Source organism: Melospiza melodia, chromosome Z (genome assembly GCF_035770615.1).
Source record: "Melospiza melodia melodia isolate bMelMel2 chromosome Z, bMelMel2.pri, whole genome shotgun sequence".
NCBI lineage: Eukaryota > Metazoa > Chordata > Aves > Passeriformes > Passerellidae > Melospiza > Melospiza melodia.
In genome coordinates this window covers 54,292,453-54,315,891 of record NC_086226.1, presented here as the reverse complement: position 1 = coordinate 54,315,891, position 23,439 = coordinate 54,292,453, and the positions used below count along the sequence as shown (strand labels likewise).

General features: G+C 37.2%; 1 protein-coding gene across 2 annotated transcripts in view; it reads left to right on the top strand.

Moving 5' to 3' along the window:
• FRMD3 (FERM domain containing 3) overlaps positions 1-12,284 on the top strand; it is a 131,012-nt gene extending 118,728 nt beyond the window's left edge. For both annotated transcript variants that reach the window (XM_063180102.1, XM_063180101.1), the window contains exon 14: positions 10,738-12,284. In XM_063180102.1, coding sequence (XP_063036172.1) covers positions 10,738-11,333 — 596 coding nt within the window. In that variant the 3' untranslated portion in view covers positions 11,334-12,284. The remainder of the gene's footprint in view (positions 1-10,737) is intronic.
• Positions 12,285-23,439: the final 11,155 nt, after the last annotated feature.

Sequence of the window (23,439 nt, the reverse complement as noted above, 5' to 3'; positions counted from 1 at the left end):
CTGGCTGTTTACTGCTGGATATTTGGTTTTTCTTGATTCTCTTTACTTTCATATTTCCTTCTTTCTGCTTTAGTCTGCCAATTTAATTTCCTTAGCAAAAAAAAAAAAAGACATTATTTGCAGATCAGCTGGGAAAGATCTTTAATTTATCTTCTTTGACAAAATGGGACATGATTGGAAGATAAGTCTGAATTTATTCTATAACAATGTTTTGCATGCATTTCTTTATTTCTTGATATTTTTAATATCACATTGAACAACTTTCTTTTTGAGATACAGTCACTACAAACAATGACATGAACACCATTGCCAGCTTAAATAGGGATAATTGCCTTGGTCCTAATAAAAAGGAAACCAACCAAACAAAATCTGACACTAGTTCTTGCTTGAGATGTAGTAAATAATTGTTTCAGAGGTTGGGAAATACAATATTTGCTGCTGCTTTGTTCTAGTCAATGAAAACCAGAAAAAACTGAGTGAGTATCTTCCTTTTCATGGTAGTATGTCTTAATTTTATTTTATAGGAGTTGTATGAACATGTTTTGTTCATTCTTCAGAGTTTGGACACTGAATGTAGCAGGTACAGGGTGAATTACCTTGTCTGTGTTTGTACTTTATTACAATTAGTAGTAGCAGCTGTTAGTTTTAACTGAGAATTTGCCTTTTAGCAGCCAAGTACCACGGCTGTGCTTCCTCTGGGCAGTTGTCACGACTGCAGAGCAACAACAGCTTGCTCTGTATCCTGTAACCACACTTACAACTCGAGGCAATGAAATCCATTTTTGGAAACTGGTGACTTCTTGCTAAGTGCTCACCCGACAGTGCTTGTTTTAAATGTTTGTGTTACGTAAGTTTGAAAATTACATTTCCTTTCAGTCAGACAGATTGTTGTTACTATGATGAGCTAATAGACATATTTGCTGGTGGTATTTAACTGCATATTTTATATGTTGTTAAATATCACCAGATGCTAAGTTAACAGTATTTAGACTTTTACAGGCTTTTCCTGCATAAAACTTGGCAATATTATCAAATTGCAGCTTGAACTGATCTCAAAGCTCTTCGACAGTGATGCTGGCTCTCTTCCCAACATCCACTTCTGTGGGTTCCCACCTTCTCCCTTGCATCAGCACTAATCACAACAGTGTGAATTAAGAGAAGGAGTTAAAAAATAAACCAACAACCAAAAAAAACCCAACCAAAACCAAGAAAACAAAAAAAACCATAAAAGAATCCCAAAAATAAACAAAAAAATGAACCGAAAAACCCAAAACCCAACCAAATAAAAAGTAAATAAAATAAATTCAAAACAACAAAACCAAACTAAACCCAGTAACAATCGCAAACCAAATTAAAACAAAAAACCCAAAACCAAACAAAAACCCCTTAACTGTGCAGTCTCCTATTATTGCCTGACTCAACTATTGACTGGATCATCAAGAGAGTCAGCCAAGGTCCTGTGTTGGGGTAAGGGCATGAGCAGGAGGTGGGGAGAGGGGAGGCATACAGCCCTGGGACTGACACAACTACCTTGGGAGACTGCTTTTAGTGTGCTACAGACACGAAATAGCCTTGGTATCTCTGTATATGTCTCAGCACAGTGAAGCATACTTTCATTTTGTTGTTCAAAAGGCAAAAAAGTCAGTGTTACCAGATGAATAATTCATGCATGAAATCTCAGCACAGAAATATCAGGTGACCAAAATGAAGCTTTCATTACTTTGTCGAAACTACATTAATATCCTGTGACTGGAGAGGTATGGTATTGCCTTATTAAAAAAATAGTCTACTCAAAAAGGTGAAGCTGTGATAGCATCTGGTGCTAGAAAATCTGGAGACAATGGACTTGCATCTGCAAAGGCAGTATTCTGTCCAAAATCAGACAGTAAAAGAAGGCAGCCACAGAATCTGTATAGCAGGACTGCAAGAAACATAATGTGTTCAACTACACATGGAGCAAGAACTGAGCTATGCTCAGTGCTGGTGAGGCTGCACCTCAAATTCTCAGTTCAGTTCTGGGTCTGTCATTGCAAGAATGCCATTGAGAGGCTGGGGAATGTCCAGAGAAGGGCACTGGTGTGAGTGAAGGATCTGGAGCCCAAGTCTTGTGAGGAGCACTTGGGGGACCTGGGGTTGTTTAGTCTTGAGGAGGCTTGGGGTGACCTTACCAGTCTCTACAACTCCCTGAAAGGAGTGTGCAGCCAGGTGGGGATTAGTCTTGTCTCCCAGGTAATAAATAATAGACAACAGAAAGTGGCCTCACATTACGCCTGAGAAGGTATAGTTTGGATATAAGAAAAATTTCCTTACCGAAAGGATGGTCAGATATCGGGACAGACTGTCCAGGGACATGGTTGAACCAACAACCTCCATGGAAGCATTCAAAAGGTGTGTGGGTATGGTGCCTGGGGACATGGCTTAGTGGTGAACACAGCAGTGCTGGTTAACAGACTTGATGGTCTTTCCAACCTAAATGATTCTGTGAGCAGGAGTGAGCACACATCTGCTACCATCAGTCTAATTGTCTGTCTCTGTGTGGGTGCTTGGCTGCGTAAAATTTGGTTGTAGAGGAGAGTTGTGTGGCTAAAACTATTTGTAGCTAAAACTATTTAAAATTTTTTTAGGTAGTCTTTTGCTGAGAGTTAATATAGAGAATTAATATAGACTCAGAGTTTCTGAGTCAGTTGTAAGATTTTAAGATTTCTCCCTTACTTATGTGTAGATAAAATTATGGGGAACAATTTGAAACTAACACAGTCATTTCTCTTTTGCATAAGCATGGTCACATGAAACATAAACGATAGATTTTACTTCTCAACATCAGTATGTAGGAATACACTGGCCTTTTTTCCCCTTGCACTAAGATTTGACGCCTTGGATATTTTTATAATTCTGTGTGGTTCAGCTGTTATGCTAGCAACTGCTAGCTGAGATAGATGTTGTGGAAGTTTGCAATGTTATGAGGCATTTGGAAATGTGTCAAATGTTGGAAATCTTTCACAACCTTGTCTGGCTGACACTTGAGTCCTTGTATAGGCCTTCCTTTATGTATTGAAGACATTGGTGGTTAGATTTTTGTAAAATTTCATGCTTTCCAGTTTTTGTAGCTGCATATACAATGAAGGGTTAACCTCTTTTAGTTAGGATTTAATGATCCTGTTTTGGCTCTTATGACAGTTATGAGAATAAAAATGAGAAAAGAAGACAGAATCTTATTTTTGAAGGGATGAAAAAATGGAGATAGGAAGCAAACGGGTACTTGATCTTTCCTCACACCCACAAAAAAGTGTTTGCAGAGAAGGAAAGGAAGAGAGAAATCTTTGCTCTGGCAGAGGAAGAAAACAGGACCTTTGCTGGATATTTGTTCTATATAGGCTGTGTAAGAAAAAAGAGCCATCATAAAAATGCTTTCCAAAAAGCTTAATTGAAGCAGATGTCTTTAATGAGAGAAAGAGCTGGGTGTAAAATAGACATTTGCAGGACTCCCTCCCCTGCCGCTCTCTTTCCCACATATTTGCATACACATCACTGACTTTTTGGTACAAAGAGAACAAGGACGCCAGATAGTGAGGATTCAGGTAGTACAATGTCATAAACATTACAGGTGAATTCTCTGGGGAGTGAGAGACTACATCCCCACCAGTACACTCCTTCCAGTTTGTCTCTTCTCTGTGGCTTTGGTGTGCCAGGAAAGAGTTTCTTTCCCACTAGGATAGTGTGATGTTATGCGTATGGTTGCCTTCCAGCTCCCAGCTGGAGCAAGTTATCAGCCGCCAGCATAGGTGCATCATGCATTTTTGGGAACGTGTATATCTCTGCTGGGCAGGAACAGGGAAGTGCCCAGCCTTCTGAAACAACAATTCTTTCTGTCCAAGGAGAATCTGTCCAACAACTGTCCTCAAGCGGGAGCTGGAGCTCATACGTAAAGAGAGAATTTTTTTTTCCCAGTCTTAGAAATTTTCTCTTCTTCTTTTACATGGGCAGGTCAGGTTCTTATTCTAGGCTAGAAATTAATGTATTTTGGTCTCACTGGTTTGCTTTGTGGCTAAGATTTGTAAGCACAGCATGGGATTTTTCCATTGTATTTACATGTTTCACAAATAATTTCCAGGCAGTGATGGGGAACTGACATTACTGGCCTATTAAAGCATTTTAGAAAAATAATGGGATTATGGATGCTGGCCTCTTTTTTAACTGCACTATGTTTTGGTGCCTTAGATATTTTTATGCCTCTGTGTGTGGTTCAGCTGTTATGCTAGCAACTGCTAACTGAGATGGGTGCTGTGAAAGTTTGTATTGTACATTATGAGGCATTTGGAAATGTTTAAAAATAACCTCTGGTTCTGTTCCCTGCTGGGATATTTTTGTTGGCCATGTTAGAAGCTTGTCATTTGATTCATTGAGAGCAACCTGTGTGTTAGTCGCTTAAAACTCGGTGGGAACTTAATAAAAGGTCAAAGCTGGTATGGCTAGAGCTTTTACAAGACTTTGAGAAGAGGAATTAATAGTCAACATGGTGAAATGTCTTGTAAAAATCCAAACCAAGAGAAGCATTCATTTGCGGATGGTTAACCACTGCAACAAGGAAGTGTGCATTCGTTTACTGCGGCATGGCTCCAAGATCACAGCCAGAAGGGCTGGTAAATTTACATTTATTTTACTCAAACCTCTTTTTTAAACCTTCTTACCCCAGTTTAAGTTAATAGTTGTTTCTTGGAAAGGAAGTGTGCTGTAAATGACATGTACAGCAGAGAATAAGGACAATTTACTGACAAGAATGAAGTGGCAAATGGAGAATGAATGAGAAAAAACCATAAATTTATTTATTAACTTACAGAAAATTGTAGATTTATTTGTTAATTGGTAACAAATGAGGGACTGGAATTTTACCTTTGTATTTTTCTTTGACTGAGATGGGGGGAAACACTTTGAAACTATAGCAATTTATGCCAAAATGAAATAGTTGTTAAGCTAGAACATAGTAGATTTTAAATATTAGCTGAATGCAGTAGTTGAGTTTTCCATTTTGTAACTTTATTTAGATACTGAATAATTTCATTGACTGAATAATAGTTCTAAGGCTGGTGGAGGAAGGTGGAACTTGGGCAGTCTGATTTATCTCCCTTTATCACTACACACGGTAAGAGTGCAACCCAAGAAACAAAAAGCATTCAGTATTGCTATGAACGGCAAAGGGGTGTTTTTTTTAGGAAATGACTTTGCTAAAGATCCCCTTCACTAAATATGTCCATTTCCGTAATGTCATAGGACATTTTTAAATTTGTTTTTCCATGCTTTCTGTAGTACTGATAATTTTTGATGTATGGGCTTGAATGGGCTTTGATGTATGGGCTTTGATGTATAGGTTGAATTGTTTCAGTTTTTACTAACCTATGTTAAATCTTTGCATTGAATCTTCATTTCAGCAGATTAGTTTTTAATCAAAGAATTAACTGAAAGTGTTCTGGCAAAGATTAGAATACTGTTACTCTTTTGATATCTGAAATTCAGAAATCAGTGAGTGCAGTAGCTACATGAGAAACTGCTTCTTGCAGTGATTTGTCTTTGAGTAGCAGCAGTGACTGGTTGTCTTTGTTTCCTGAGTTCACCACTCAGTGTAGACAGCAGAATCTATCAGAATACACCTAACTCCCTTGATTGAAACATAGTAGCAAAATTGAAAAAGCATTATTATTGACGTGTGTTTTGTACTTTTACATCTCAGAGGTTAAATACTGGTTTCAAATAGATGCAAGACATCTTGGTTTAATATAATGACAGCAATAAGAGGTTTGTATGTTGGGACTACATTAGTTCTTAAACACCTTGAATTTGTAGTACTGTTCATTTTGAACAGTATTGCTATTTCTTTTGAAGTGAACATGCAAAACAGTGTACATATATATATATATATATATATATATATATATATATATATACACCAGCATATAGCACCAAAGCACAGGAGGTAGCTAGTGCAGGACTCCTAAAATGGCACACAACTCCTTGGGAGAGCCCCATTGCAACACTTTCAGAACAAATGTTGTTCAGAACAGTGCTGACTTGTGCTGGGAGGGGTCGCCCAAAGCTGAGTGGGAATGCTGAAATGTCCCTTTTGCTTGGGTGCTAAACTTTCACATCGTTACTTGGCACTTTCCAGCCCCACTGGCCTTGGCGTGGGGCTGGGCACTGAGCCACTGCAGTCCCATCAGCAGCTCCTTCTGTCTCTGAGCTGCCGACACATGTACCTTGCCTTCTCATTCCTGCTCCCACGATACACACTTCTCTCCCTGATGCTTCCTTCAGTCCCGTTGCTGCTTAATCCTCTTTCTGGCAGGGGATCAACAACTCTGGATTGAACTCCTTCCAGGCCAAGGGGAGATGGAAAACAGGCATCCCAGAATGCCCACCACGCAGTAAGCTCTGCTCTGCTTCTGCCTCTGTGCTTTGTGTGCTCTTTATGTGGAGAGCAGAGCAGTGGCCTCCAGTGTCTGTACTAGCTGTGACATTGGGCACCATGACACAACACAGCTGGGAGGTGAGCTGTAATGCCACAAAACATCCAACTGATATGAACTGGCAGCTGGGACAGGGCTTTGCTCCCTTCTGGAAGTTCCCACTAGACTAAAGCAAGCAGTAATGGCCAGCAGGAAAGTCAGGTCACTGCCTAAAAAGGAGTTACTATAAACTGTCATTGATTAACTCTCCTTGAAAAGCTATAACAGGTGTCTTTATAAGCATGGGATGTGGGTATGGTACAAATCTGTGACCTTCTGTTTCTGAGGGCAGGAGGTCTGGCTGTGATGCAAATCCTGCTTGATATAGATCCTGTGTAGGGAAATATTTAAATGCAATGCCATTCTAAAGTCTGTCTCATTTTTCTACATTTTCTTTGTGACATTCATGCACTTTGCTCACATGACAAAATCACCTTCTCCTTCCCTCTGAAAGGTCATTCTATTCATAGTGCAGATGAATTTTGTCTACATGGAAAATAAGCAAAGGATACATGATATTTCTACAGGAAAAAGTAAAAAGGACAGGAAGGATTTCTCCTAATTGCAGCCTGGCTGGCCTTTTTTGTTTGTATGTGTGTATGAAATGTTCCTAGCACTGTACTTTCTGGACCATATCTAATTTTCCATTTGTCTCTTTAAAATGAATGTATGTTCACTCTTGTTTCTTTCTCCAGTATTAAAGGCTGTTATAGGTGTGTAATTGTGTTTCTGGTAAGCAAAGCCCTGTGCAGGATATCCAGCCAACAGACAATGTGTGAACTGAATTTTTTCATAAGCAGAGTCTACATTCTTCTGAGGCGCTGTACTTCCAGCAACGGCAGCTTCCTAAGAATGGTGGAGCTGGAGCTGCCCTTCATTTTGCTAATCCTCAGCTGCTGGTTTTGGCCCCTGTAGAAGTACTAGCAGCTGACAACTTTTATGTCGGACTTCTTGCACGTTCATGTTCACAGCCAAGGACCAAAATAATGTCATGTCTTATTCAGCTGTTCATGCTCCTGGCTTGGAGCAATCACAGTGTTTGGTGGAAGAGGAATACTGACATTCACCTAGGATAACGAGATCTCTGGCTTTGTAAAATTTGTCCACTTGCCAGAAAAGTGTAGCAAACTTTTGCTGTGGAAATATAAGAAATAAACCCGCGTTTATTTACCTGATATTCCAGTAATCTGTATTAGAAGGTTCTGATTTATGGAATGTTAACTGCCATTAAGAATTCAAAGTAAAGAATTGAAAGAAGAGGTTCTCAAATGTACGTTAATTCTCAACTCATAGTCCTTTAAATCTGAACACCACATAAATTTTAAATATTGTTAAAAAGATAGTAGACTTTTCAAAATCTTGCCAACAAATTATATAAAATGATACTCTCATAAGGGTAGTACCAAAATAATTGTTATGTATGAATAGGACCAAAGGATTTGCAGTAGTCATAGAATAATTAGCATTAGGCGTTGGCTTGCTTTAACTTTTATATTCTATTTTTCCATTGGAACATTTAGAGGATTTTTTTTTTCTTTTAACTTGATTTTATTACTTCATATAACTGGCTGTCTTGAGGGCTATCTGAAACGTAAAAAATCAAAAAAACTTTCTTCTCTCTTAAATTCGTGTTACTGGAATATTCATTGTACTGTGGAATTTTGGTACTTTTATGTGATATTCTTTGGCCTGCATAAGCTTTGTAAATTATATTTGCCATAATCATTTTATGGTTATATCTTTTGAAGCCATCAAAATATGAATGGCCCAACATACTTAGCTATATATTGCAATGTGACTGAGGCTTTGCTCGAATCAGTCATGTAGACTCTGGTTAATAGCCTGTTCTTTCCTCAATCCTTGATTTAAAAAATGCTGCGGTGCTACAGAGAATATGAAGGAGCAAAAAGACCAACTTTATACCTTTATTTTTTTAAGATATCAAATAAGCTTGCAGCAGCAGCATTTAATGCCCATTCTAAATTTTCAAATATTGATTAGCACTAGTATTTGACTGATATAAAATGCAATTACAATGATTTAATGAGTCTAAGTAAAAACAAAGGTCTGGAAAATTCTTCCTAGCAGCTGAAATTAAATAGTGGAATGTAAATTTGATGTGTGCTGCAGAGATGCAACACATTACCATTTTAATACAAACCCTTCAGGAAACAAAAACACTGACATGAAAAGGTTTCTCTGTTGCCTTCTATCAACAGGTAAACCCCACAGTCAGAAGTTTGCCAGTTATTTATTGCCCAAAAAAAATACAGTTGTAAGGAAAGCTAATATATGTTGTTCATGTTCACTGTGCATTTTATGCAAGTTGGAATTTACTCTGGGGAGGAAGAGGAGGCTCAAGAATCATAAATTTGGGGTGATCTGTCTTTGTGGTAGCTGCACCTGTCTTCTATGATGAGAAAAATGATGAAGATATATTACTGATCTTGCACCTAAGCTGCTATAGAGAGGCCTATGGCCAGAATTCTTGAATTTGGGAGAGTAAAATTGTGTGCTTTCAACGATTTTGAAATGTCTAAGTAAGTAGCTCAACTTAAATTCTACTAATATTAAGAATATTTGAAAAGCATATTTGATAATCAAATAGTAGTACTTGTGTATCTAAAGATACGTGTAGATTCTTAAAGCTGGGTTCCAGAGTTAAATAATTCTGCCTTTTGTAATTTAATGTACTCTGTGTGTACGCTCAAGTAACTTGAGTATGGTTTGATGATCCAGCATTACCTTCTGTTACTTAGAAGAAAGATCCTCCAAATCAGTTCTCACTTCTTGGTGTTCATACTCTGTTTTGTCTCTTTTCAGTTGGTTTGTATCCTTCTCTTGGTGACTGTGGCAAGTGTATTTCTTAATGTAAAGACTGGTGTAGACAATTACATTCCAGCACAAAACAAGTTTCATGCTGAAATATGATGAATTTCTAAATTGGCTGTCATAAGAGAAGACAGAGTAGTTGCTGCAAGGAATTATTTGATAGGAAGTCAAATTAAACTTATGAAAATTAAACTAATTGAATTATTGAACTAATAATTATTGAGGACAAGGTTTCATTTCAGCTATGCACTTTTGCTGCTGAAAGGAACTCTCCTGCTTGCTTTCTCTGTCCCCAGTCATGTGCTCTTTCCACAAGAATGCATGACTAGCCAGCTCAGGAAAAAACCACATCAGATGCTAACCCAAGCTGCTTTGCTCAGTGATGAAATGAAAGGAAGCAGAAATTGTGATTTTGGTCATTTTGCCGAAATGAGAAACCTCACCTGGTGGCATGGCCAGTGACGTCTAGAGAAGAAGGAAAAGATAACAAATTACAGGAGAAGAGATCTGTTTGGGGCAATTTGAATACTTAGAAAAGGAAATTTACATGAGGAAGTGTCTTAACAGCGCTTTGCAAGGCAGGTCTGTGCCCCACTGTCCTCTCCACTCCTACGACTGACAACTAACAGCCATCACTAAAGTATTGGTGGAGCTGTAAACAGCCAGACTTCTTGTCAGACTTCTTGCTGTTAGAGATGGACTGGAAAAAGGAGAGTAAGTTTTGAGAGAGCAGAAAATAATGTCATAAGAAAGTATCCTCTGTAAAGGGGAGAGAGAAATTTAGAGGAGAGAAAAAAGAGCTAAAGAACTAGATGAGCGAGAAACAAAAAAGCTACATGAGAAGGAGCTATTTTAACAGGTGAGGCTGTTACAATGCTGTTCCAATGACGTCTAATTCTTATGTGTTAACCTTCCTCTCCTTCGCCCTTTTTACTGTTAACATGAATTTATCATGATAATCTGTTGTCTCTTTTTAATGTCATGCTCTATTCTCAACCTTAGCACAATCATTCATCTCAAAGGAATGAGAGTTGGTAGTTTTTGTTGTTATTATTATTATTATACACCAAAGAGCACCAATCCACATGTGTAGTAGGTATTAATGTATACCAGAAATCAGACTGCCAGTAGAAAATAAGGTGCTCTCTTTTCTGCTTTGCACAACACTATTATCATTGGTAGCTACATCAGACCCTCTTAAGCAGATCTGATGTACTGCAGCATTGTAAAGATACTGCCCTCTTCAAAAAGCTTTTCAAGTTTTTGATAATTATGTACAGTCTGGTTTTAATACGCAAAATTATTGCAGAATATTCTTTCCATACATCTATTGTATACTCCTGGAAGGCTGACTTTTGCCCCCAGGCTGTGAGAAATTTAGTATTATTTTTTCATCTCATTTCTTCAGGTATCCAGCTGCCAAAGGAAGAGGAGATTTCAGTACCTGTGACTTCAAGCTCTCCAGTAAAGGATACTGGGAAGGATGTTGATCTTGCCATTGAACAGGAAGAGAAGATGAAAGAGGAACCCTTAACCATCTCAGAGCTGGTGTACAATCCAAGTGCCAGCTTGCTGCCCACACCGGTTGATGATGAGATTGATATGCTCTTTGATACCTGCCCAAGAGCAGAGAATGAGAAAGATGATACCGATTCATTTGAGGAACTTGAAGCAGATGAAAATGCATTTTTAATTGCAGAGGAGGAAGAACTGAAAGAAGCTCGGAGGGCCCTGAGGTGGAGCTATGACTTTCTGATGGGCAACATAGAGGTGAATGCTTTTGTGAAGAGTTTCTCCAGACTTTTTCTTGTAGGCCTTGGACTATTGTTGTTTGTGTTCCCCCTTTTCCTTGTGCTCTTGGAGTCGGACCTTCAAATCTCTTTCCTTCACGAAATCCGCCAGACGCCGGAGTTTCAGCAGTTTCATATTGAATATTACTGCCCCCTTAGGCAGTGGATGGCTTGCAAAATAAACTTCATTCGTGACATTCTGGGCAGCTTTTAAATTTTACATTAATATAGTACAACTAAGGGCTATATTCAAAATTTCAGTTAGTGACAGCTTTCCATAATGCCCCTGGGCCCATCTGTTGGCAGCTGCCTTCATATCCTCATTTAGTGTTTTCATTACAGACTCGTCAGGTTCTTAAGTTCCCTTTACATACTTAATTGCCATTTTAGTTACCAGCTTATCCAGTCACCTCTCAATAACCAAAAAGAAGCTTTATTTAATTACATTTCAGACTTCTATCTCATTTATTACATTATATAAGAGAGGGTCACAATAAGTTTCATTGTCCTTAACCTTTCAATCATGACACTAAAACTGATGATATTGAAAGAAAACCTTTTTGAATATACTCCTTAGTGAAACTATCTCTTCTAACCAATGCCTATACAAGCAATGTTTATGCTGATTTTTTGGTTTTTGTTTGTTTTTCTGTTTGTTTGTTTTTTATATTTTTATGTGTTTAAGATATTTTGGTAAATTTTTAGTAAAAGACAACTTATGATGTTATTTAAATGTACACATTGGTAAGAATAATGTAGAGGGGCATGCAGGGTGTTTTTAGTGTTTTACCAATTATTTGTTTTTAAACTATGGCTGGAGAATGAATTTAATGTAGCTCTACACAAAGGGACTGTGTTTGGGAAACAGAAAGTTCACTCAAGTTCTGTAGGGGCTGCCTGGGCAAGGTGAAATGACAGCAAGTATGCAAAAGAATTTCTGAAAGGCACAGTTCTAAAGCTTGGGGAAGTGGGCAGAACTGAAATGATCCTTCTTCTTATCTGTCAGGTTGTCTTCCGCTTTATCAGTTCTGTAGAAAGTCCTTACAAGAGAGTCGAAGTACGTTTAGAGAAAGATTGAGTCTTCAGTCTAAATGTAGATTATTGTACATAACGGAAGACAATAATAATAAGTAGCAAAAAAAAAAAAAAAAAAAAAAGAAAAAAAAAAGAAAAAAGAAAAAAAGGACGCAAAAATAAATCAGTAGGTGAGCAAGCTACTTTTTAAAATCATAAAGAAGAGAAAAAGATGAAAAAGGAATAAATTTTTCATACTTCTTTTAAAAAGCAAAGCATTAGGCTGTACAGTTGATGTCAAAATAATCTACTGGCTCACACTTAAAGGCTTAAACACTTTAAGAGATGAATCTTCATGCTTGATGCCCTTTATGACTAATCTCTAAGACAACATATTTTCTGTGCATAGTAATATACTTCCTTTCACATATAGCACCATACTCACCCTCATTCCTTGTTATTATGAGCCCAGTTACAAGATCTAATACTGTTTTGTGTAACATGGATTTGTATATCTAAAAGTATTCCAATATAGCTTAGAGAACATACGTATGTAAAATCTTGTCAATGCTGAGAGCATTTGAAGGCCCTCAAATATACCACAGAGGTTGTATCTAAGACAAGAAAGTTTTTATCCCTCCTCTCCCACAATCTTAGTGCAGCCTTGTTTCATATTTAAATTAAAGTACTTGAATTTTGGCTTCAGACTCTTTCTCCTGCTTAGACATTTATGAATCAGAAACATATTTGAGGCTATTTTATTAGATGTGCATTTTACACATTGCAACCACAGGTCTAATTCCTACTAAATAAATTCCATTAGTTTCAGTATCAGGGAATCTCTTTTGCTTGGTTTTCTCTTGTAAGCCTTTGCAAGTGTCTAGTTTTAAAATGGCAATTTTCATAAAGGATTTTTCCTTCCCTTCTAATCTTCTCCAGTTTTTAAAAGACAGAACAGTTACAGGGCTTAGGAGTTCCTTTCCTCAGCTGAAAACTTTTGGATTACTCTTCATCTCCCCTCCAACAAAGGCTAAATTAAACAACTGTGTTTTTTATTGTCTTTGTTTGTCCTTTATAATCTGTGTCCCAGAAGAATCATTAATGATTAGTTATTTAATGTCTGTTTCTTCCTGTGCTACTTGCAGCTAAATGATCCTTTCCCACAAGGTAATAATCATTCAGCCTAATAGAAATGGAGAGTGAACTAATGTAGACATTTGATCTTAACTTGAAATGATTCATTTGCATTGTTTCTAAATATAGGGGTCAGAAAAGGTGTTTTCAGTGGTGAAGGCTGTGAGAGCAGACATCCTGATGGACTGTGAAGACATGGTTCCATACAACCTCCTAGAAAGTCTGAGAGTCACTTAAAAAAAAAAATTGGTTACGATAGATTTGTCCCTGTGCACCCCAGAAGTAGGAGTGTTGCAATGCTTGATTTAACTCTTGTCAGAAAATAGCTCAGTTGCATCAGAACATAATCTCAAAAATTGAGCAGTGCAGTGGAGTTTTGTGCAGGGTTAGATGCAAGTGTGTGTGCACATGTGCTTGCATTTACTAACCACATGCATACATTCACACCTGGCCTTTTAATATTCTCCCCTTTCCTTCCTGATATTCCCTGGTCTATCAAAGTAATTTAACTAAAAGTCATGAAAGTGTTATAACTTAAAGGCCAGGACCATGTCATACACAGAAGGATGTGGTTGGGCTCATTAAGAGAGTGTAGCAGGTTTTTACTGGTAAAGATGACAGACTTGGACTGCGGAGCGTCTATAGGTACAATATTGTGTATTTCTGTCTGTGCTTGGATTATATTGTAAAATGTTATGTACTTGAAATCTATTTTGTGGTTTGTCCAACATTTATAAACACAACTCTGGGAAGTATTAAAAATGGTTTTATTTCATGGAGTGTAAGGGGAAAATATACCTGTAACTTGAGCCTTATCTTTGTACAGTGAATTTCACATTTCTATATGTCAACATCCTGATTGTTTTGTATGTTGATATGATGGCAGGAATCCCTAATAAAATTACACTGGAGAAAAGCTTTCTGCAGTTATGACAGTTTTTATGGGGAAAGATTTTCTATAAATGATACTTTTTGACATGAAGTATGTGGAATATAATATAGTAGAGATTTCTCATGACTTTTACAATGTTTTCAATATGATTTTCTTCATTCATCAGCTGGCGAGACACTAAAAAAGTACTTTAAAATAGGATGTTATTAACATGGTTTCAGGCTCATTTACCAAGAGACTGTTGGTTTGCCTGGTAACCACATAAGAGTGAGTCAGAGTACTGAGATACAATTGCTGCACACTGAGTGAAAACTGAGAGGCTGGTTTTACAGTCAGGCCATGGTAGTGGACACATGGCTGTGATTTGTAGAGGCAGGTCTAGCTAGAGTGTTATGTAGAAAAAGCTGTGCTTTCTTACATTTAGTTGGTTTGGGGCTCTGACAGAGCAAAAGTATTTGGTAAGAAATATACAGTCTGCAATGAAGCAATTTGTTATAATTCTGGGGAGCTAAGAGAAACAGAAGCTACTTCCTGAGCACATAAAACATTTAGATGAAGACATTACTGTACAGTATAGAAAGTGCCAAAATCTAACTAAATTCTGGCAATTTGAAATGTAAAAAACCAGTACTATATAGTACAGGTAGACCTATTAATTCAGTTAAAAGGATGCAGGTTGTAATACAGCCTTCAAAAGAGGTTGCCTTCCTGCTTTAACATAAGAATAAAATATATCCTCTTCAACATTGTTTGTATTCTGAAGTCCTACTATAATTTATGAAACTAGCATTTGTAAAACAAAGTATTTTTACTTTGGGTAGAAACTCAGCACTTGCCATAACTTCTTTCTGAATAATCACACATATTTCTCTAAAACTACATTTCACTGAAATGTCATGCCAGAGGTGCATTTGAAGAAATCAGGTTGCATTTTTGGCGCTAATACTTGCTGTAGGTCCTTGACAACAGATGCGTGGACCAAACTGGAGATCGCAAGAACTGGAAGGCAAGAAACTTCACCTGGAAGTCAAGGTACCTTTCTTAACATTTTGTTTGGTTGTGTAGGCTTTAGTTGTGTTTAAATCCCAAAGGAGTAATTATCTCTTCTGTTTGCATGGATTTGCTGTGGATTTCCTTAAACTGTCATTTTATATGGAAAAAGACATATGTCTGGGACACCCTGTGAAGACTTCAGCTGTCACAGCTGTTAAATACCATACTAAAAACTGATGCTAAAGTGTTACGTCTTTCATTCTGCCCCTTTACAAAGGTGATTCCCTCATCAGCTTTATCCTCAGCAATCTGAGGGAGCTGCTGTGATATTTAGAAGCTGTCTTGCTTGGGGTTTCTTTCTCTTATTGCAGGTGATTGATGTCAGCCAGATGAGCTCCCTGCAGAGATCCTGTTTTACAAAGGTTCACAGCTTGCCCACAGGTCTCATAGCTCACTCCCAGAAAACATGGGCATTATTCGTGCCTGTAATGCTTAAGGGCAGTATGAATTTATAGCTGTGCCACAGCTCATCACACACATCAGCTGCTATAACCAGCCACAGCTCGGTGCTTGTGTGTTACATTGAAGAACAATAAGGCAGTAATTTCTACTTCCGCATCGTATAGTGATGGAGAACTAAAACATTGTTATAAAAATAAAAATTCAACAAGTACTTGAAAAATTACCTTTTCTATTTATTTCATTCTGACCTTTCCCATATTAGCTTACTTTTATTTTCTCTGAAGAAATATTTGTTGAGTTCACGAGATGGCAGATACTTTGGAGAAGCAAAGTGGCCCACTTGCATCTTCATCAGTGTCATGACAAAAAAACATTACCTACTAATTGCTAGTTTTGTCATCATTGGTTTAAATTGACTAAAAGTTCAGGTGAAATAGGTCACATTTCTTTGAAGAATAATTAAGTATATTCTTTGAATCTATTTAATTAAATACAAAGATTTAAATATATTTTTAAATGTACAATAAATATACAATTATACAGTATTCTTTGATAGAAGAATGATTAAATATGACTGAATAGGACATCTATTTCTAGAAAAAGCTGTAGAAAAAACAACATGAAAAGCCTCTCATTTGTAATACTATATATCTTATGTCAAATTCATAATGAAAAGCTCTACTGCCTATAGTGTCTTCTGAAAAGCCTAGTTCTAAATACATTTTAAAGTATTTTCTGTGTTTCAGTATTATGCACATGAATAATTCCCTAAAGAGAAGTTTTGAAAGGCTTCAGGTACTTTTGAATTAACTTCTAATGCAATGAACCTATCAACATAAACTTAAATGTCATCTAATATGTTTTTCTCAAATCTTTACATTCTTATATATTCAGGTTCTTCTTCCCCAAGATAGAGCTGTATGCACACAATGACATACACTTTGGGTATTGGAAAAAATTACTTCTGCAAAACCAAAACCTAAATAAAAGCTTCTGAGCACCAAGTTTGCTTAAAGCTTCTTGAGAGCTAAGTCAACAGATGTAATCCTCACTCAGAAGCTATATAACCACTGAATATACCCAACTCAGTAGCACAGTGACCATCACCACTGCTTTACTGGCTTTGCCTAGCTCATGGCATGAGTCATTTCCCCCTGAGATCCTGATATGACCACAGGGAGCTGTAATAACAAAGGCAATGTAAGGAAATATCTCTGCTGCGCTAATGGGCATAAAACCAAAATAAACATCAACTGGTGGTGAAAAATAGATTGAGTCAATTTTGCTTCATAGCTGTCTAACTTGCCCTTGAAATTTCAACCTACTGTTAAGCCAGAGTAGCCATAGTAGCTGACTTGTATTTCCTTTGGACAGCTCACTATAAATGTTACTTATCATATATTTGGGACCATTACTATACCCCCACAACTTTTGCAGTCACAGATTTATAGGGCATCTTCTTCCCTGGTTGCCCCTGCCCTTTCCCAAACACATTGTTTTCCCAAAAAGTTCTTTTGTGATCTCAGAAATGAGATAAAAGATTGCATCTGTAAAGAGCTGAAGTGCTATCGGTGCTCAGGGAAAGGACTCACCTTTCAATGTGTGAGCAGCCTTGCCACAGTGCCCCATAGCTGGGCTATTTTAAGTGCCCTTACAATAGCACAGCAGCCCTGTTTAATGTGGGAAGGAAGCTCAGAAGCTGAAAACAGAATCTCTACTGCCAGCCATGTACTCATGACTTCCTCCTTCGTGTATGTTGTTTTTACAATCAAAGTCTCCTTTGCTGGTCTGATTTAGGGAATTGCCCTCCACAAAGCTCCACCTGTCAAAATGTCATTTCCAAAGCCTCTCTTCTGCTTTCATCTCTCATGTGCAAATTCGGTGCATGCCCTGGATACACAAACAATTGTACCGAACTTCAGCATTGCCCCTAGGCTTCAAAACACAAACAGCTTAGTCCTGAATATGGTGTGCTGCATGACCAATTTTTTAGTCTGTAATAGTGTGTAATATGTGCAAATTTTTATGACTTGCATTGCAACAGTCACTTTGCTATATTTGTTAAAAACCCGCAATGATAAACAATTCTACTATAATTGCTCTCTCAGAAACTTTATAAAACATCAGGACCCTTATGAAACATCTGTTTCAAAGATTTTGGCTCTGCAGGTGTCACTTCTGCCTCTGAGTAACAGCTCTGGCTTTAAGGTTGTACTGTGCATATTGACTTCTGGCATTATCAGTACTCTCTTGGCAGGGCAGCAAGAAGTGCATTTAGTAAAAATTGATCAGCAAAACCCTATTTCCCCCAAGAAGCTCCACTAATGCATCACAAAGTAAAAACCTAGAAAAAAGAAGATAGTAAACCTAAAATTATGTAATCACTATCAGTGTTAATAGAGTAGACCCCACATCTAGCTAAACATTTTAAAACTAGAAAGCCTTGATAATTATGGTATTTATATTCTCTCCAAAGACATACAAAGTAAGGAGCGTAATCCTATTTGCAGATGCATTTATCCAAGCTCCCACATAGATTATAAAACTAAAAGTAGAAATGATAAAAACCACAGTGGTGTCATCAGCTATAAACTGGGTGTTCTTCAGAGATAGTTTTACTATGAGTTTCTTCACATTTTCATTTTCCAAATCCTTCCTGTTTATGGTGTCTGGTGGATTTAGCCTATTGGAAATGCTGCAATGAATCAGACAGGATCTAGTAATGTGGGGAAAGATGTTTTAAAGGTAATTACCACATCAGACTAAAACCAGCAAAGATATTTGGAGGTCCTAAGTAAGTCTTAGCAGAATATCCCTGAGCCAGACACACTGGTCAAGGCTCAGGTAATTGGGATCTCCTGCACCTACTTAGTTGCTGTCACGATAGAAATCAGAGTTAAAAGTGTAATTAGCACCCCTAAATAACAACTTCAATTCCTCTCTTCCCCCAAAACAAGAAACCATTTTGAAATACTTTAAAATGAAGTTAAATGTGAAAAACATTTAACCCAAATATAACCAGATCACCAGCTGTCTTAAACTCTATTGTTTCTAATCAGTTTGTTGTTAAGATGTATGTATGTATGTATGTATGTATGTATGAAGATGCTAACTTATCATTCAACTATTATTTCTTTTTGTTCCTGTTCAGGCAAAAGGACTTACCACAGGTAATATAAAAATCGAAATGGAAGTAGATTCTACATGTTATTGTAAGCACTTGTTCCACTGAGTTGACTATAAAGAAGCAAGATATTTTATTTCTTTCTTTTCCATTTGTCCCAAAGTGATTATTGGGTTACATCACCTCAGATGTTTTAATGCATTATTCACATATTGTAATCACTTGCTTTGTTCCATCTAAAAAACTTTTACCTGATGTCTTCAAAATAATTATGAAGCAATGGCACTGCAGTTATTTAATACAATATTTTTAATACAATCACTATATTTAAGAACATAGTTTTACATTTGTCAAAATGTATTTCTTAAGTTGTATTTTTTAAAAAAGTATATATGCCTAGTTGCTTCTAGCAATTAAAGACAAAGTAAATGGATATTGGTACCCGAGTTTTATGCATATGGAAACAGCACATTTCCAACAACTGAAGTGTAAGTGTTGCAACTTTAGCTGCAACTAAAGTGTAAAATACATTATAGGATTTTTAGAGAAAAATACATTATAGGATTTTTGGAGAAAAGATGTGAGCAGAGTATAAGGAAAAGCTCTATGAACCAAGACTAGTGCAACTTAAACAATGGGCTATAGCTGTTTATCTTAAACTTTTAAAGCAGTTATGATAACAAAATGTTAATTATTTACTGCCTGAAACATCAGGTTAACTGAGATGGAATGAATATGAAGACATGCCCCTATCTTCTGGGTTGCTGGGGATCAGAAATCTGTATTTAACAATACAAATAACTTGTAAGAAGAATACAGAATACAAAATAACTTGTGAAGCGCTTGTCCTTATTAAAAATAAAACCACTGTTCAAGAGTGTCCTCTTGTGGCACTATTGAACAAGCCATATGAAGTTGTCTTATGTAGAAACACTTTTAACAACTAGATTCTGGAGTTGGTTGGGATGTTCTGGTAGATGTTTTTGTTTGGTTAGTCAGTTGGGGTTCTTTAGGTTTTGTTCAGTGAGTTGTTTTTTTTTTTTAACTAAAAAAAATATTTGCAAAAGTGTTTGAAGAGGTGTTTGTAATTTTAGTAATAAGTGTTTCAAGGTTGGTTGATCTGGGAACAAGCTTTTACACTGGTTCAGGAAGACACGATGCCACAGGTCTCCAGCAGTGTCCCTTCTTGCCCTCCCAAGGGGATGGGGGCTGGATGGAGCTGAGAATGCAGAGCCATCCTGAGCAGAGCTCGGCCATTCTTGGTTCCATGAACATTTGTATCTCCTGGTGTTTGCCCAGTGTAGATATACAGTAGAGTTGTGGCTGCAAGGCACGGTGCAACTGCATTCAGGTCCTGGGCTGAGTTGTTGTGCTTCTAATGACCCTCCCACTGGCACCATGCACTGATCTGCAGGTCAAGCTTGCCTTCAGCCATGCCTCTCATCCCCGCTTGGAAAAGTGCTTATCATGCTATCATGTTTGGCTGATGGTATCATGGATAAATGTGGCTAGCCACAGATCAGGTATTTACAGTTTAGTCAAATGGACTACATTTAGTCACTTTTTATGCTGCTTGTCCTGTGCTTTTGAACTTACTTTTCTCACCAAAGTCAAAGTAATAACAGGTGATTTTTAATTGCTGAAGGATTGTTGTGGTTCAGGTGTTCCAGAAGTTGACAGGGAGATTGGGCAGGATCACAGAAGGTAAATCTGTCCATCTGGGGCTGATGGCCTCTGACGTGCATACACCTCACTAAGAGGTGTATGCTCTGAAAGGTCCTAATGCCTGTGGCTGCACTTCTGTGTAGGCAGCTTCTCCTGAGCACTGTGGAGCAGGATGTGAGACATCAAGAATCTGATACCACATTGAAAAATAGGTTAAAACTGTGCTGGAGAGCAGACACACAAAAAAAAAAAAGGAACGGAAATGAAGCCAATAGAGTTGTGTAGTTGATAAGGCATGAAATGCCAGGATGAAATATTTAATTTATAAGGGATTGTTTTTTCTCGTGAGCAGCCAATTCCTTTAGAAAGAACAAGGTCTTGCAGTACTTTCATGGAGCAGGGTTTTTCGCTGACAAGTTTGGCATGGAAAAACCCTGCCAGCACTGTTCATGGTCAGATGAATAGTGCCAGGGCTTCTGCTGCATTTCACAAACTGGTCAAAAATGGGACATCATGACTTGTATCATTTTATCATGCCCTTCTCCTGACTTTTATCAAAGAACTAACACTGATAAAATTGTTTGGTGTCTGGTTAGTCCCTGAAAGATCTTTGCAGTGATACAAAAGAAAATTAGTTTCTAACACTTAGTTTGTAGAGAACAGGATGTACTCACAAAAAATAAATTATCTGAGACAGAGGGTTTTGGTTTTAGACTTCATTTAGCAAGAAAAATAAAACCACGGATATTTGAGAAATACCCTTGGAGAAGGCAAGCAAGCAAAAACATGTAGGAGAAGTTTGCTTTTAAAATTAATGTGGGCTGATAACCTGAAAGCCAGGTTTCAAAGAAGAGTAATTATAAATAAGCTCAGTATAATTTTCTTAACTGCTCAGATGGTGTTTGGAAGATGAAGCTAGTTTCCATGTTCTTCTGTGTTGTTTCTGTGCCCATATTATTTGTAAATTATTTGTTTTATCTTGCTTGTCATCAGACCCATGAGGCTAGGTTGAATTTCTTGCTGTGCTGGTTAAGATTTGGAGTCAGCTGTTTATTTCTTATTTTCCTTACCTCTAACAACTGAGAAAATTCTTATGAGCCCCAAACATAATGTTCAAATGGTAAAAATACACAACATTATTGTTATTCTTGTCTAAATTGGAAGTGGAGAATAGAGATCAGTTGAGAAACTTAGAAATGGTTAGGGAAAAAACCTTAATATGTAGGGAATGTCAAGTCTTTGGGTTTTCAAAGGAAAATGTAGAAAGAAAACTTCATTTGTGAAATAATGAGTAAGAAATTTTTTTAAAGGACCTCCAAGTAAGTTTTCTAACAAGAAAATCTGATTTTTCCCCACTGTCTCCTCTGTAATCCTTTTTTTATTTCCTGTTATATCCTACACAGCTTACTTATAGTTGTGAGTAGCAATCCTCAGATCTGCAAAAACCATATTATTAACATTTCATTTATTATAGATTTCATTTCGGGCCTACTTCGTTATGGATATAATCATTTTCCCATGAATATTAGAGGAGTTCTCGCATGTTTAACTATTGGGTGTCATTTGGACTTGGCTTTTCTTCTGACAGTCTTGTGGCGATCATGCTGCCTGCTCTGCTGGAACTGGATGGGCTGTGCAGACTGCTTGGATTCAACCTGGTGGCTCTGTTGATATGGATGTTGTTCCTGAGGCCAGCAGACAGGCAAGAACCCTTTGCTAGAGCAGAGAATCAAGAGAGTAATAATTTTTTTTCTTGATTCCTTTGATACCCGCATCCATGTGCCCACTGGTCCATGAGCAGAATGCCAAAGGAGGAGGTGGAAGACCTTTGTCAGCAGTAAGGCGTGTCTAACATATCTTAAACCTAAAAAATGATATCATAAGACTTGTGAATTCTGACTTCTTGTTTGCTTTATATGAGTCAGTCTGCTTAGGAGAGTTACTTGGGCAAAGGAGTAACATCATGGTGGGAAGAGAAGTCCAAGAATATTCAGTCTTTCACCCATAATTCTTGATAATCTATATCAATTCAATTTAGTGTCTTTAAACCCTGTGAATGCTTCATATCTTAAGGAATCTGGCTTGCATTGAAACTATAGGCTGTCAGTTTTGAGTTGGGAGAATTTGTCCCAAATCATCTTCCGAATGAATTTATTTTAATGATTATTTTAACTTGCAGAATTCATCTGTGAAAACACAAAATCAGTGTTGGACATACTGTCAGTTCAATCCTCCCTTTTACTCTGCCCTTCTTATTCTTCATATTAAAATTGAGATTAATTAACTTATAACATATTTTATTGCCTTTTTTTGCTAAAATAAAAAGTAGCAATAGGACTCTAAGGACTCAAATACTCAAAAAAAGTACTTTTAAATAGTATCTACTTGAAAGTGTCTACTTTCAAATGAGCACTTCAATCTGAATGAGACATTGCTGAAGTTCCTTCATCTCAAGGGGAATTCATGATCACAGAACTAAACACTGAAAACTCTTTGATATTAACCCTTACCCAGGCCTTATATATTCAGTCTCATGTAGGATAAGGATAGCAACAGTTCCTTATTTGATTGCTTTCTGGAATAAAATAGTTAGCATTAAGCTGTAAGAGAGAGAAGAAAGCAGCTCTTTGTTTAACCTAGGCTATTTATACATTTGAAGTTGAAAGCTGAAGTGAGGAATGGATGGGCCAGACTTCCTGCTATTTCCATTACTACTTTTCCTTCAGTAAGATCCATACAAATCTAGATTTACAACAAAATGTTACATGCAATATCAACTTTATCTTGGCTTTTAATTTTAAATGGAAACGTCAAATTCAAATACATGATAATCTTTTTTGAATGACATCTTGATTGATAAATTTCATCTGACATGAAATTTTGTATTTCATGTGAATTGAGGCACTGCAGTACTGATTCAGGGTAGCTGAGCTAATTTACTATTTCTGGGCCTTCCAGACTCAGCTGGACCTGGGAAACAAACAAAACTGTAGATTTTGCATTCGACTACAAGAAATATTTTCACATATTTTATCT